Below are 16,389 nucleotides of genomic sequence, written 5' to 3' on the forward strand. Positions count from 1 at the left end.
TACCCCTGGAACTTGCTTGAGCAGAAAATTAGTACCCCTACACTTGCTGGGCAGAGAATTAGTACCCCTGGTAAAGCTGGAGCAGAGAATTAGTACCCCTGGAACTTGCTGGAGCAGAAAACTAGTACCCCTGGTAAAGCTGGAGCAGAGAATTAGTACCCCTGACAAGTTTAGAGAAATTTCTCCTAGCAAATCAATGCAATGTTGGTAGTCTGAATAGCATTTGATTTTTCTACCAGAGAAACTACAACTTTAGCATGAAATACTTTCTTTTTCAAGCAAACATCATTTTCTTGACCTTTTTCATTGGAAATAACAAATGATTGCCAACCGAGCATATAGTTCACAATTTTGCAAGAGAGAAAAATCAAGATCTAACTATGCAGCTGATGTTAACAAATCTACACTGTAAATATTTATGTATCAAAAACGCCGATTAATGTGGAGTTGGCTGCACAGTTCAAACTTTTGCACTGAAAAAACAAGAAAATGAGTGGTTTTCCTTTGATTTTCATTTATTTTGCTTCAAAATTTGTGAAAATCAGCAAATCTCATTTTTCAAAAATATTCTCATAGTGTTATATAGTCTTTTCTTACTTTATAACCAGTTACAGTGGTTTTAGGTTAGATTATAAATCGGTTGAGATGAATTTGTCTTTAATTTTTTTTTGCATCAGTTAAATTTCAGCCTGGTTATGTCTCTTTGCAGACATAAAGTTATCATACTGGAAACAGAAACAGCACATCTAAATACACCCTATAAAAACGCACACACATGTAAAACACGCAGTAGTTCTCCACTCACTTGCTATGCTGGTGGTCCCTAATTCCCTTTGTGTTGAATAAACAACGAGTTCTTCTGCATTATTAATTACATATCTATGAATGTTTAATGAAGATTGCTTACTCACCCAATTGGCAAATGTAGTTTGAGGACATCTCACAGATAGCGTCATTCCACAAATAGTTCTCCCGTTGACTGTTATTGGAAAAGCACATCGAAAAATTTTCAAATTGTATGGGACATGCACATGTCAAGGTAGTCCTCCAAAAATACACGGAATTTTATCCTTGTCATTTATACCACCATATTCTATTTCTAGATCACCAATTCTAATGTATTCAAACCATTTTCATTAGTATGTGCTCCTAATGTAAAAAAACAACTTACGCTCGAAATGTACGTATGACCTGAAGACCTCGTACAGAATAGTCACAATTATATGAATCTAACTAAGTATATTCATAAAACAAATTTTGATTCCTTGTGTTCTAGTTTTGAAGCCGATGCCGAGGTTCGTTTGAGTACAGCCGACGGCCGGAATGTACAGTTAATTTGCCATTTACAACTGCACTAACGTCGTGTGTACCTGCAATATTGCGATATCGGTATCTTCATAAACCAGAGAATTAAAACATCGCACTCAATGCCTGTATTTTAAAACGAATATTGGCATTTTATTCAGAAACAGTTCGCAGTGGGTCACTCTTCACAGTAGGTTCCAGTTAAAATGGGTCCACATGAAGGAAGCTACCTGCAGCCCTGTAAATATTGCAACTTGCCATCGACCTGCAAATACGATGTTAAGCCCCGCCTATGTTTGCGAAATAGCGAAAGTTTGACTGAGTGGAATTTATAGCTTTATTCTTTTTAATTCTTATATTGGAGGTACTATAGATCACAGTCCCTTCACGGAGTGACCTAGTGTACTCCGGTGGGTTTTTTTTGGGCATTTACTATACGAGTGATGTCCCTTGCTTATGACCCTCACCTGGAAGTTATTAAAAACCTGTTAATATATTTAAAAATAGTTGAGAAACTCAAGTTATTAAGGTAACTTCGTTTGTTTTACAAAAATGTGACAAATTATTGGTTTGTATTCTGCATATCATACGCATGTCGTCCCTAATATTTTCTTCATTGAACTGAGAATATACCGGTGACGATATTAGGAAATTACAACGGTGTCAACGTAGGTTCAAAATACAGTGTTCAAAATTATTCAAAGTTTTTATAAGGTCAGCTCTGACATCATTCAACTCTTGTTTCTGGGTGTTTACAAGAAATAACGAAGAAAAGAGGGATGCCATTGAACAAACTCGTTGCCGAGAAACGGCATAAGTCTCCGTACTATTACAATGGACCCATATACTTATTTGCGGAGAGTTGTTGGAACGGTAAAGAGCACATCCGTTGAAAGCTTGACCACGTGCTTCTTATGATACAAACAAGCTATGCATGCATAGATAGATTAGATAGATTAGAAAGATTAGATACACAGATAGAGAGATAGATATATAGATAGATTGAAAGATAGATAAATAGACAGATAGACACAGACAGAGAGATTGACATATATATAAATAGATAGATAGATAGATAGATAGATAGATAGATAGATAGATAGATAGATAGATAGATAGATAGATAGATAGATTGATGGCTAGATAGATAGATATACAGATAGATAGACAGAGAGACAGATAGGTAGATAGATAAGTAGATAGATAGATAGATATATACTAGATAGATAGATAAATAGATACCAGACAGAGACAGACAATACGTAGACAGACTGACAAATAGGCAGACAGACAGAGAGACAGACGTTCAGACGTACATTCATACAATTCAGACATACATACATACATACATACATACATACATACATACATACATACATACATACATACATACATACATACATACATACATACATACATACATACATACATACATACATACATACATACATACATACATACATACATACATACATACATACATACATACATACATACATACATACATACATACATGATGATCGTAGATGACAAGGATGAAAACTTGTATTTCGATTTGTTTTATGGGACCCCAGTGGTTATAATTTATAAACTGTAGCATGATATTTCGACATGATGATACGAAATTCCTTGTTATTAGATCTTTTTATGTATACTGATATTGCTAAATAAAATGCGATCTTCCACATTTTAACATAGAATAGCTGCTCGAAACTCACAACAACTGTGCACAATGTTCCATTTCCCTAAAGTTGGTCGGTTCCCCTGGATTCCAGTTTTGGTACTTCAGCTCTGTACCATCGGCATAAACCATGTGCCCGTCTTCTTCAAGGTCATTCGCCCCAAACCAATAGTCACCACTTAAATCATGGGCGCGTAAGTAGCTGGCCATATAGTTGTGGGTTTGTTCATCTTCGATCTTTGCAAGTTGCCCGCCAAGATCTTCACAACTGGCCTTCGCGTCGATCCAGGGCAACGTATCGCTGACAAACAGGTAGCGGGTAGCGACAGCTGTAAATAGTAAATCAAACATAGTCATTTTAGATGGTCCCCTGAAAAGCGATCTCTGACAGTATTGAAACGTGCCTCATACTGAGTGTAATTTTCAGAAAAGTTAATTACATAATATTTCGGTCGTCCTCAATACATTATATTAAGATTGATTCGGTTTGCTATGCAAGACATATAATTCGACTCAGGTTATCGCATGGATATTTAAAAGAACGTGCTTCCGTATAATCGCTCCAAAAAGTGAGTCATATATTTTTACTGCAGGTATATTCCTAAGCAATGCCCATATGTAGGAGAATCAAATAATAAATAAAGCATCTCCCAAAGTCATTCCTGGCTCATGAATCATACAAAATGTTTTAATACAGGTAACTCTGTGTGCAATAATATTTTGCAATAAGTATTTTACGACGCTATGATGTGCATATATGGTCACCGTGATATTTTTGTTATTTCAAGGCAATTGCTTGTTACTTTAAGGCAATCGATTGTATTCATACTCTTGATCAATCATCCTGTTAAGTATAAAATCTTATTTTCATTGTCATTATAAAGAGAATCGAAAAAGTTACCGTTAGCCAAAACAGGATGTTAGGATATGAAGCCGTCGCGAATATTGCATTTCTTGCCTACGATTCATAATGGAATGTAACTTACACAAATGAACAAACAAACAAACAAAAAACAGGCAGACAGACAGACAGACAGACAGACAGACAGACAGACAGACAGACTAACTAACTAACTTACTAACCAACTAAAAGACTGTCTAACTAACTGACTAGATACTGAATGTTTTAAGAGCATATAAGTGGAGCACTGGCATATACAATGCTACAATGTAATCAGCCACAGGGACAAAATGGAATGAAATTCAAAAGTTGTTAATAGCAATTTGCATTGCTTGCAAGTATACTTTTAGGAATGACGAACCAGTTTTAGCCTCAAAATACACGTTGCCTTTGATTTGCACATATATCTGATCTTTCCAATGATATTTTATTGGTAGGCGTATTAGACGCATTGAATAAGTTTGGATTGTCACAAATGAAGCTCAAGAGCATAAATTATTCATTTCTCATCAATTTTCCATAAAGATGTTGATGCGATCATTCATGGAACTCTTTGAAGACGTTATACCCTTCAGCTTGTTCCACTGAGATAAATGCTTGTCAACATCACAAATAACGGTCTGATTGATTTCAGGTGCGGGGCTTAAATCTAAAAGCTTAGTTAGCCGGATGCGAGATACTCTATATTCTAAAAGGTTCACTGAAAATCACAAGAAGTAAATCCTTAACAAATACATCATATTACGAATTTATTTGCTTGAGACCGATTTTCATCGCCACCGATTTTCACCGATAAATGATAAGATGAGGTGCTTGTTGTTTTTTTTAGTAGATACTGAATAAGTATAAGTATGAGTGAACTTAGAATGGTCATGTGTAGATGTGTTTGATATTTGATGTTGCACATATATTTGTATATGTCTAGTCTTAGCACATGCGTATCTGTATCTGTTTGCTAATGAGAACAGGACTTCACCTGTGATGTTATGTTAAGTGCTTCAATGGAGCATTTTATCGTTGTTTAAAATTACAGAGACAGTAGTCATTTAAAAAAGATTATGTGTATACAGCACTTACCTTCCTCTGACACTTTTAATTGAGATATCTTGTTATACATGCCCGACACACACAGTAACATTTTATCTTGTGAAAGTACCGGACGGGGAGTGCTATAAAATTGATTTGAATTGTCCTTCACTTTCCCAACACATGAATCCGAATTTGTGACATCTGCACGTAGAAGTCACTCCTTGAATAACATGACAATATTCCATGGAAAGTGTAAGGATGTGTGCACACAGGTTGACTACATAGCGAAGCGACAATGGCATGGAATTAACACCTTATATATTCTCGTAACTTTGCAAATTCTGTCCTGTAACACTCATTTAAGTACTTACTTGAGAAGGATTAACATTGCCATGTACAGCCCCAAAATCATAGAATATATACATTTACATGTAAAATTACCTGTATCTGGTAAAGATGACTGCTGCAAAACGAGTGCGTCATGTACATATAGAATTTTTAACGGCATTTTGAAGTTCGATAAATGAGTATCATTAAGCTACTTCTTCAGGGCCGACGCTGTCAAAGACCATTGATATCGAATTGACAATGAAACTTGTGCATAAATGTCACATGTTTTGTTGAGAGCGCGGTAGTGACTCAGATATTACATAGCAACGGGCCGTATTCAAACTTGCCTTTTTCTGTAGGTAACATCACTTTTCACCGGAAAGAACACATTCTTTTGATAAGACTACATCTATTTTTGTTGCACTTCTCCTCGAAGGAGAGGACATGCGAGTCAGTTGTTATCGTATGTTGCTAACAAATTTGATCTGCGAGACACATTTTTTAATTAAAACGCTACATTTAAATGGTACCATATGTGCATTCGACAAGGAATCAAAGTCAACTTTTATTTGAATCATAAACACTCCTAGAAAAATGCTTCTATATTTTCAAGACAAACAAACAACTGCCTCATGGTATAGTTGCATAAAGACTCTTGCGATTTAAAATTGTCACCGAATTCACAGGGTCTACAGTCATTTCATCGGTACGTTTTAATTTTTTTCCTATGCATAACGTGAGTATCAAGTTTGAAGAGATTGGTAAATATCTGGACGCAAACATTACAGACAAAAATATAAGGAGATTTGATAGGTCTAAAAACTAAGATTTTTTTCCACTTCCGTCCATGCAAATAATAAAAATGAACTGCAAACTGCACTACTGAACTTCTCCATACATGTTTTGATAGAAAAAGTAAATTAGATTAAGATTAATGATGGCAAACTGTACCAATAGTTTCGTAGCCTTATAGTGTTGATGCTAGAATTTATTAAAAATGAAAGTCAGAGTCCCAAAACTAAAGTGACTACTCTCCTTCTGTCGAATGAAACAGACATATATCGATATGGAGAGAGAAAGTTAGGTACAATGTATAGTGTTATGTAGAAGTGAGGATGTCTACGTCTTTATTAATCAGGACGTCAGCTCGGGTGTGGCGTCATGTTTAATATTTAACAAGCCGCGCTTTATTGTATTTAAATATTAGCAAGAAAGGTCATCAAATTGAAATTTCAACATTTTAAATATTCATTCGATGAAATATTTATTTGACAAGCTGCCCGCACACGTTTTGTTAGGCATGTATTAAGCAATTGTCGATAGAGTTTATTAGAGATACATGTTAATTCGACAACAACAACAAAACAACCTATTGATCCTCATTCAAAAATATTATACACTTGTCTTTCATGTCATGACAACACACAAAATGGCCACTGGGTGAAATGGGCTACGGTATACGTTTGTTGGTAGAATATCACTAGACGATAATGATAATGTTTAGATACATGCTGCAGGTATCGTACAACCTGTCAATATTGATTGAATTGCTAATTTGTTCATGGGTGAACACATTTCTATTCTGTACAGCAATTAGACGTTAATTTTTACAACCAAAGTGTGAGCCTTGAAACCATATTATAAATTGCTTCAAATTGTATGCGCTTCATCAAAACGTACGACATGTCATGGACAGAAACAGCAGTTTGTTGCCCTAAGTATTCAAAATGATGAACTTGAGTCAATATTTATCATTTGAAAGTACACTTGAATGTTATAGCGGATATTTATGCCATATTACTGTTCACGAAGTCTAATTGTACCCGTTGACTCTGTATTTCTTATTTGACACAAAAGAGATTTCTGATCTTCCTGTTTGGCTCCGAGTCGCAAAACACTTCTGCTAAAGAGATTCATATAGTATTCACTAAAGAAAAAGGTTCGCGTAAACAGATTTTTATGATCTTTCGTAAAATACAACCATCTTGGGCATCAATTAATAGGATTTTTATGGTTGCTTTTTCATGCTTTTTAATACAGTTCGCCAGCAGGTCAGCTTGTTTTCCGACTTTTGACTTAAAGAGTTCAAATGTTTTATATATTTTAAGTACAACGTGTCTGTGACATAGTGGGCTGTCGGTCAGTAGTAAACTGCACGCGTTTTGGAATTTTTCGTTCGTTGGTTTGTTCGCTTTCTTGTTTTGTTTGTTTCGGGGCAATCTCACTGTACTATCGTGACAAGAGACATGTGTCTGACTTGTCTCGAGTTTCTGTAGAAATCATTTCTTTTTTCAAAACGTTAAGATTAGGGTTGGAATTGACTAGGATGTCGGGAAGATATTTACTAAAAGTGAGTGTAAGTTCCAACATGCATTAATTTTATTTTACAAGTCAAAGGTGTTGCGAGTGACTAGAATACATCAGTCGTATCTTTTGCCATTGATATCTTATATATATATATATATATATATATATATATATATATATATATATATATATATATATATAAAGCTTATATATATATATATAATATATATATATATATATATATATATATATATATATATATATATATATATATATATATCATATAATTCACACTAGGATTCATTAGGATAGGATGCGCCTCGAGGACAGAAGTCGGATTCTCAAACATTATTTACGATATTCTTTTAACCCGCCACTTGTGGGGGCTCATTTTAAAACTTACGGCGTCAGTAAAATTTTCACCACCTTAGTTTGTAAATTTCGGGAATTTAATTTCCTCATTGATATACCACATCACAGGGTTGAAGACCATTTTGTATATGAAACATCGTTAATATTGGGTTAGTTGACTAACTAGTACCAAAATTTGCACGATGACACCCCCTTTTATCTTGAAATGGCATTGTTTAAAGTTCCCTTACTGAAGGTTTGAGCAAAAGCTTAGGTCTTTCGATTCCGGGGCGCAAAATACCTTAAAGTTATGGTGTGGAACTCAAAACCACAATACACCGGGATATAACTCAAGCCGCTCTAAACGAATTCAATATTTACAATTTAAAAGGCTCTGATAAAGATAAGTGAATGAATTTTTCTGATTCCCTGCGAGGGATTTAAAATTCTTCGGGGCAAATGTACTTGCCAATCAATTAGTCATATTGTTGCCAGCCGTCCACGTACATAAAGTACATTTTGTTGATATGATGATTGAAATTCTAATGCAAACAATGTGAAAATATAAAGAATCCATTCGCTACACTTGAATTTCAATTCCACAACGATTGTCGGCGGTAAACGACATTCTTTGCTTTTACCAAAAGTAATATTGAGAAATAAAAATTTCTTACCTGCAGATAAAACTTCATATTGAAAATGTTTGGATCTTGTTTATTCATCACCGGTGGACGGTTTGTGCCGGATAAATATTTCACGCTTTTGTATAATGTTATCGTTTTTCTAGGGTTCACTGCAACGATAGTGAAACCTTACCTGATGTACAACCGGAGGGATGCTATATGAATTTGGAAAGGATAAGCTTAAGCTTACTCGTTCACGCTGTTGATCATGCATGCACTTAAATGTACGCGTACCTTTGTTGGTATGCCACGCCCAATCTTTCACCAACTATTGAAAGATTATAAAGTGACCCATACACTGACAATTGCCACCCGTGATTATGGTGTATTGGTATTATTGTCGTAGTCTTTACGAGAGAGAGAGAGAGAGAGAGAGAGAGAGAGAGAGAGAGAGAGAGAGAGAGAGAGAGTCCTATTCATGACAGCGGGCTTCAAATGATAGTCTCGGCAGTTGGTTTAGTGATTGAACATACAGGCCCTTTTTTAAGCTTTGACGGATGCAGAATTTTGATGCCTTAAAATTTCGAAAAAAGTTCAGACAGCTTGAGAAATCAACAGTCGCTTACGTAGTCCCCATATAAGCCTTGGAAAAGTAGCTGTTTTGTCTGGTGAGAAGTAGCGCGTGATTATTAGACTAACTTTGTATTTCTTGAGTGACGAATCCTTTGCAAACTAATCTTCGTTTTTGTTCTCGGTATGTTTGAGGTATGTCAAGGGGTCAGTCGCCGTGCATGACCAAAACAGATAAATAATAAACGTGTCAGAGTTCTTTTTTCTACAGTAACAACGTATGTTGCACACACATAGACTGACAAGGCAAATACCAGGCATTTCAATTTGCTTTTGTCAGAAGACTGAAAGAGTCCATTCCATATAAGTGGGAAAATGTACTTAATCGCGAAAAGGAAACCCCATGCACACACGTTATACACCCTCCCATATACCCAATCCTTCTCCTTTACTCTCTCGTGAAAACGCTCACTCAATACGAAACATGTATTGTAGAGAAATGTCAACAACATTTTGAGTATAACCCATGAAATATTTGTTAGTTCGAAATTGAAAGCGCAAGAGAAGTTAGTAAAACTCAAAGCGTAAAATGGAAATGGCCGATGGAAGAAATAATTTTTAAAATCTTCAAAGCGAACCTTGATCGGTCTTTGACGCATTGGAGAGATCATTAACATAGTTTGTATAGGATGTATTTGACCTAGTGAATCTTGAATGCTGTCCCTTAAAAACAGGAAAAATCGTCCCTGATATCCACAAGCTATTTTACAACCCAATTAATTTACCTATTTTTACCATGATTGATCCTTAACAATAACAGCATAACGCAGCTGTTACTATAACATCCAAACTCATCGAAACTCTTTTGCAGTTTACGAAGAAGTAGGACGCTCCGCTATGTCTTTCTCAAAAGACGTTTTTGGAGATAATGTGCAAAGCCAAAATAGTTATGGCTAAAATTAAATAAAGATGGCGTTTTTGACTACGGATGCTAGAGGTATCGCGCGCGGGGGACAGAAATTTAGGCTTTCAAATTATATTAATACTCTTCTGATCTACCACTCAAGGGGTTCATTTTAATGCTGTTGGTGAAAAAAAGTTGTCACCGTCTTAGGTTTTCGAAAATCGAAAATTTTATTTTTCCTCAGCGTTAACACAGGGATAGCGGCCATTTTGAATTTAAAATATCGGAAAATCGTAGGTAGTTTGTCTTTCTAGTACAAAATTTTGCACATGAACCATCGAATTTTATTCTTGCTTTGGTAAGAGAACGGTCGAAAGTTTTATTTAGGAAAGTTCGAGCGAACGTTTAAGTCTTTCCCTTTCTAGGCATATATCATTAACTCGAATTGGTCCCACAAATTTCTGCTTCTTTTTTCTCTTACATTGACATGGAGGCACTTATAATAGATAGTCTATTGACGGGAATTGATATTGTAAATTATGTGTTTGTCATTGAAATGCCCAATGAGAGCCAAGTAATAAACATTAATGAATGCGTAAATTGAATCGTCATGGTCATCCATGATTTCGTTCGTGTACTGGAAGAAGAGGCACTGAGAAGGGGCAAACCATAAGTGACGCTGGCACTATTTTCTAGAGAAGAACACGTAAGGAAGCCTTAGATCGAAGTCATGTTTTCAGTCTCTGCATCCAACCAATGAATATTTGAAGCAGAATGCTTACTTGATGACGAACGAATTAATCCTCGTATTATTACCATGCAAAGATGAGATTTCAGTCATCGTGATGATAGAAATTACGTCAATAAGTATTTAAGCGGTAAATATCAAATGAGATTTGAAAAAAGTCAGATTTTTTCGACGGATTTCAAATTAGATAAACACAAAGAAAATACTCGCTCCGTTGAACCAGATAGCCTTTGGCTCACTCGGCTTGCCAACTTTAGTTCATCCATGCGATTGCTAAAGACGCTGATAGCTTGAAGCGAATAATCCTCGCTGTGTAAGTAAAATAACTGTGGCCAGGGGCAGCAGTGTCCAACCTTTCGCAATCGTCAATTATATTCTGAGGAAGTGGTATGCCGATCAATGTTTTCTAGACACAAGGAGCAAACTTTGACTATATTTGCCGTTGAATTGAGGATGGGCGCTTACAGAAACATGCAAACTGTAACAGTTACCGTGCTGCCTTTACGTTTTTTTAAATTCCAAAAACGCTAGATGTGTTAGAGTACATTTAATCTGACACTTGTGTCTTTCTGGCGATCAATTATTCACGCAGAAACCTCCTAAAATCGAACAATAAATAGGTTTTACAAAGTACTTCACAGGGTTAGATTACAACCTGTCAAAGAAAAGCTCAGTGCATCTAAGGAACTATTCCTTTGCAAAGACTAGTTGAAACAACCAAACTTTAAGACTTACCGCTTTGCAAACAAACGCTAAGAAGTATAACAGTTTGGCTGATGGGTAGATGACCGGTCTTCGTTGCCATGTCGCTGGACAATGTTTTAAGGCAGGGCCACAAGCAGCGTCTGTCTCCTGTCGCCTGTGGTGAACTGTATCAAACTGCTTTCACAGACTCATTCTTCTTTTCCTTTAGGTTTCTGTTGGGGTTAATATTGGCATCAGTTGGATACCAGCTATGTACACAGCCTAGTCCCATACACAATTTATAAGAACACTCACATGCAAAGTCCTTGCGCCACCACAGGCGGTTGGGAATAGCAGACACCGCTGACGTCACAATCCTACATGCCCATATTGTGTATCTTTATGAATAATTTGAAGCTAGATATTAATTTTCTGACTACGCCAACCAATGCCTCTTGACTGAATCCTGTCTAAATGTAGCGTCGAAACGTAGGCGTAAAGCATCGTATCAACAAATTTTAGGCACCACGTCAACAGATCTTAATACAGATGACATTACAATGTTGAGAAAATCTATTAAATGTCACAAAGCCTCACCCATTCACCTTTCTGTTGTCTGTTATACAGTCAAATTTGCACTGCGGCATGCGGTGACATATTTACAGTTCGTAAATTCGTCATCTTTCACTAGTCTAAGAAAAACACATTTCTACTTAGAAGGGTATCCCATCAAATCGACTAGCTTTTAAGTAGAGGACCGGGACAGCACTAACCGAGGGAGAAACCGGGAGAAGGTGTTTTATTGAAGATATCAGGCCTTTTCATTAAACGATCATTTCGATCCATTGATGATTTACGGGAGGAGCAACACTTTAGCCGAAGAGAAGAGAGGCATTCAATTAATTTCCATGCAGTCGTTTAGGAGAGTCAGTGTGTCTCTAAAAGCTCCCGCTTTCGGAAGCAACATTGTCTTCTCCATGGATGTGATTCTATCCAATGTTCAGAGAAGGGTAAAGGTATAAACACATGCTGAAGAGAGCCCCTGGTGTTTTAAATTAACAATAAGCATTGTAGCATATCCATTAGAATTATCTCAAGGATAGGTCTGCTTTCTTATAAAGTGCTGGATTGCTGTCTTTCAGCCGAAAACGAGAAAAAAAATGAACGACACACCAAAGGAGAGGGCTTTTTTCGTAAATGATTTTTTTCAAGCAGGAAGGTACAGACACAGACAAATAAACACTGGCGTATTATTAATTGACAAGCAGCTCAATTTACTTCGACGATAAATCCTTCCTCTTTTGGCAGTCAATCTGCGTTCAACAACGATAATTTTGGTCAATTTCCATTGAAAGTAATCTTGTTCAATTTTTATTCAATGGCGTCAATTTTGGCATTTTTTCATTTTGGGCCAATTTTCATTCAAAGTTGATAATATGGCAAACTTTCAGTAGACATGATTTTTGTTACTTTTCATTCAATGACGATAAGGTCAATCTTCATTCAACTATGACAATTTCGCCCAATTGTCATTGAATGATGATAATTTTGGTCCATTTTCATTGAATGTTGATATTTTTTCAATCTTCATTGAATGTTGATATTTTTAGGTCGGTTTTTTATTCTATGAGGATAGTCTTGGTCTCTTTTCATTCAAATTTGATAACTTTAGTTAGTTTAGACATTTGTAAAATTACACATCTTCGGATATACACTTGCATGAATATTTGTGGTCGGAAAATGTCTAGGGTTCTGAGATTGACAGAGAAACAATCTGTTGAAATTTGAACTAAAACACGCATTTGATATTTCAATAGATGTATACTGATGCGGCAGTCACATATAATATAAATTAGACACTGGGGGTAGTTTATGTACAAAACTCTTTATGTTTGACTTTTTGAGTTTTATCCGCTGAATTCTAGTTTTCCTTAAGGCAACATAATCGTGTTTTTATTACAAACAGAAAAAAATCTGAAATCTCAGATTTTGTTGATATTGCAAATTTCCTAAGTGGTTGTTGCTTGGCAACTTAGCTTCTTAAGTGTTTCTCATTGGGATCTACAACGTAGTAGTATAAAGTACTGAGCGCACGATTAGTAAATAGAAGCACGTCACAAACCAGGGTAGCCAACGGTTGAAAAATTGAAAGTAACTGAAATTAGCTAGATTAATCATCATCTGTAATATTTTAAGGGGTTTTCTGCCTTTAAATACAATTATCATGTAGGATTGGATGAACAGTACAATACTTACAAATAAAAAAGGGAAGAAAAACTCTAATTACGATATTTCAGATATAGTTCAGAAAATACAAACAAAACAGTTCAAAGTCGATCAATCATGCCACCGTTATGGAATCAGCTCGTTTCTACTCATAAATAATAAAAGAGCTACTGGCAGCAAACCCAACTGGATAAATTCATTATAAGTTGGAATCCAGGCCACGAATCCATATTTATTTGTTAATATGAATTACGCAGGTTATCGACTGTCGGCAATGACACAGTTACAGCATTGACAGAACCTCGTGTCAAACAATTCTGAGAAATGCAGAAAATTCAAGGACAGCCACGATGGAAGTCTATTTGCTCCGGGCGATCGGTTTCAGCACTGTTTACACAAATCTTCCAACGCGGCAATATCGCTATCCTTTTTTCAAGTAACAACACGCCTGATCTGTCATGCGTTGGCAATCACATGTCGTTTTGTTTCAGAGATAAGGGGGAATTATCACGTCAATGGTGCATTAGGTAATTACTCTTAATTTGTGAACGCGTGTTAATTATCAAGATTAGAAATTATGAACAGAATGACTTGTGCCGTACTATGAGGTTCTGCAAAAGGGCAGCGTATCGTTGAAATCTGGAATGTGCATACGTTTATGCTCTGCAGAAATCCAGTTTTTGTAAAAAGGCAATTCAACTTTACACCTAGGTCACCTAATGTAATGTTACGCAAGAGTTCGCGAAACGCGAAAAATAAATATGTAAACCATTCATCATCAATCAAACAGTTAATAATTCAAGTCCATAATTCAAGTAATCAAAAATGTAGATTGCCTTCAAAGGTTTTTTTGTCGATTGTATCTGGTGAGGGACATTCTTAAAGGGATACAGTCGTCGGAACTGCGCTCAAAGGTCGTATGGGACCCATACGACCAATGTAAACACTGTATCCAACGTACGATGGTGATAAATGACAACGAAACATGTCTGTCATAATGTACATCGTATAATTTAAATGTTGCAGCTGTGGTGCACCTAGATATCGTGCACGAAATACATTGTTTGTGAACAAGAAACTCGCACAGGCGCAGTGCCGACGACCGTTTCCTTTAATTTTCTAATATATTCAGTCTCATATCCATGAGTCGTATGTACAAGCTAAGTTGATGTTTTGAAAACATGGAAAATTGCAATGCTGTCGCTTGTGTTACAGCTATACAGGCAACAAAATAAGCTTTTTTGTACTGATGTGGAATGTCTGTCTACTAAAGTAAAGCTCTACATTTTTGTGTATCTTGCATATTTTCATTAATTATGTCAAAAAATACAGTTGTCTTGCCTTGCTAAAAAATAATGACGCAATATGAGTTGATTGTTTGTCTATGTAGTCACACATGATGTAGACTGTGTGTTTTTTTCGGGTCAAACATTGTTTTGACATCTGAGTTATATTCCGGACAAGAATTCATTTGCCGAATAACATGGCTGTGGCTTGTACACAGTGCATTGTCTTATAAAGGTCAATTCTTTGCATTTCGACATGCGCAAGGAAAAGGGAAGATAAAATGAACTTGTTTTCTGTTGTCCCTCTCACAAGACCAGATATGAACTGAAAATGCTCACGTGTTTTATTATATATTGCAGTTATGTGTAAATTTGAACCTTTGCCACATGTTTGCAACTTCATTGAAAGTATTATGATCAACATAATGAACAATAATCACCGCCGATTAATTCTAAAAGGTCATGAAGTATACAAATATGTAATTAGCTGAAATAAAAAGATTAAAGTTCTTTGACTGCTGTTATTTTATCACCATTTTATATACCAAGTGTAATTACCGTTGGCCAAGTCCTTCAAGCCATATATGCCGAGCTGTGAAAGCTCATTAGATATGCAAATTATAAATTAGCTGACATGAAAATGTGAAATGACTTTCGATATTGTTTTATCAGGTATAATCATCAATGTACGTAGCATGGTTTGCCAACTTTGATCAAGTAAATCCTAATATATATCCCTAATAAGCAAAGTTCATTAAATATGTAAATAAGGAATTGACTTCAGTAAAAATGCTTAATGATTGTCAAAATTGTTGTACCATGGTATCTGCAATATATGTAGCAAGTTTTGTCAACTTTGGTCAAGTCAATTCAGATATATATCTCTAATTAGGAAAGTTCATTAAATATGCAAATTAGGAATTGGATGAAGAGAAAATGGCTGAATGACTTTCAATAATATTGTATTATAGTGTCTTCAATGTACATAGCAAGTTTCATCAATTTTGATCAAGTCAATTCAGATAAATATCCCTAATTATGAAAATTCATTTAATATGCAAATTCAGAATTGGCTGAAGTAAAAATGTCTTTTGACTTTCAATAATCTTATATCACAGTATCTTTGATGTATATAGCAAGTTTCAACAACTACAATCAAGTTAATTCAGATATATATCCCTAATTGGGAAAGTTCATTAAATATGCAAATTCGGAATTGGCTGAAGTAAAAACGCTTAAGGACTTTTAAAATTGTTGTATCATAGTAGCTCCAAATACATGTAGCAAGTTTCATCAACGTCGGTCCAGTCATTTCAAATATATATCCCTAATTAGCAAAGTTCATTAAATGTGCAAATTAGGAATTGGCTAAAGTTAAAACGCTTAATGACTTTCAGTAATGTTAAATAATAGTATCTTTAATATACATACCAAGTTTGGTCAG

General features: G+C 35.6%; 1 protein-coding gene across 1 annotated transcript in view; it reads right to left on the minus strand.

The window, feature by feature from the left end:
- The window catches only part of LOC139114412 (uncharacterized), a 95,482-nt gene that overhangs the window by 63,324 nt on the left and 15,769 nt on the right, over positions 1 to 16,389 (minus strand). Inside the window, exons 2-4 of the mRNA XM_070676133.1 lie at positions 11,485 to 11,666; positions 3,024 to 3,315; positions 912 to 979 (exon numbers count right to left, since the gene is read on the minus strand). Coding sequence (XP_070532234.1) covers positions 912 to 979; positions 3,024 to 3,315; positions 11,485 to 11,554 — 430 coding nt within the window. The 5' untranslated portion in view covers positions 11,555 to 11,666. The remainder of the gene's footprint in view (positions 1 to 911; positions 980 to 3,023; positions 3,316 to 11,484; positions 11,667 to 16,389) is intronic.

Source organism: Ptychodera flava, chromosome 16 (assembly GCF_041260155.1).
Source record: "Ptychodera flava strain L36383 chromosome 16, AS_Pfla_20210202, whole genome shotgun sequence".
Taxonomy (NCBI): Eukaryota; Metazoa; Hemichordata; class Enteropneusta; family Ptychoderidae; genus Ptychodera; species Ptychodera flava.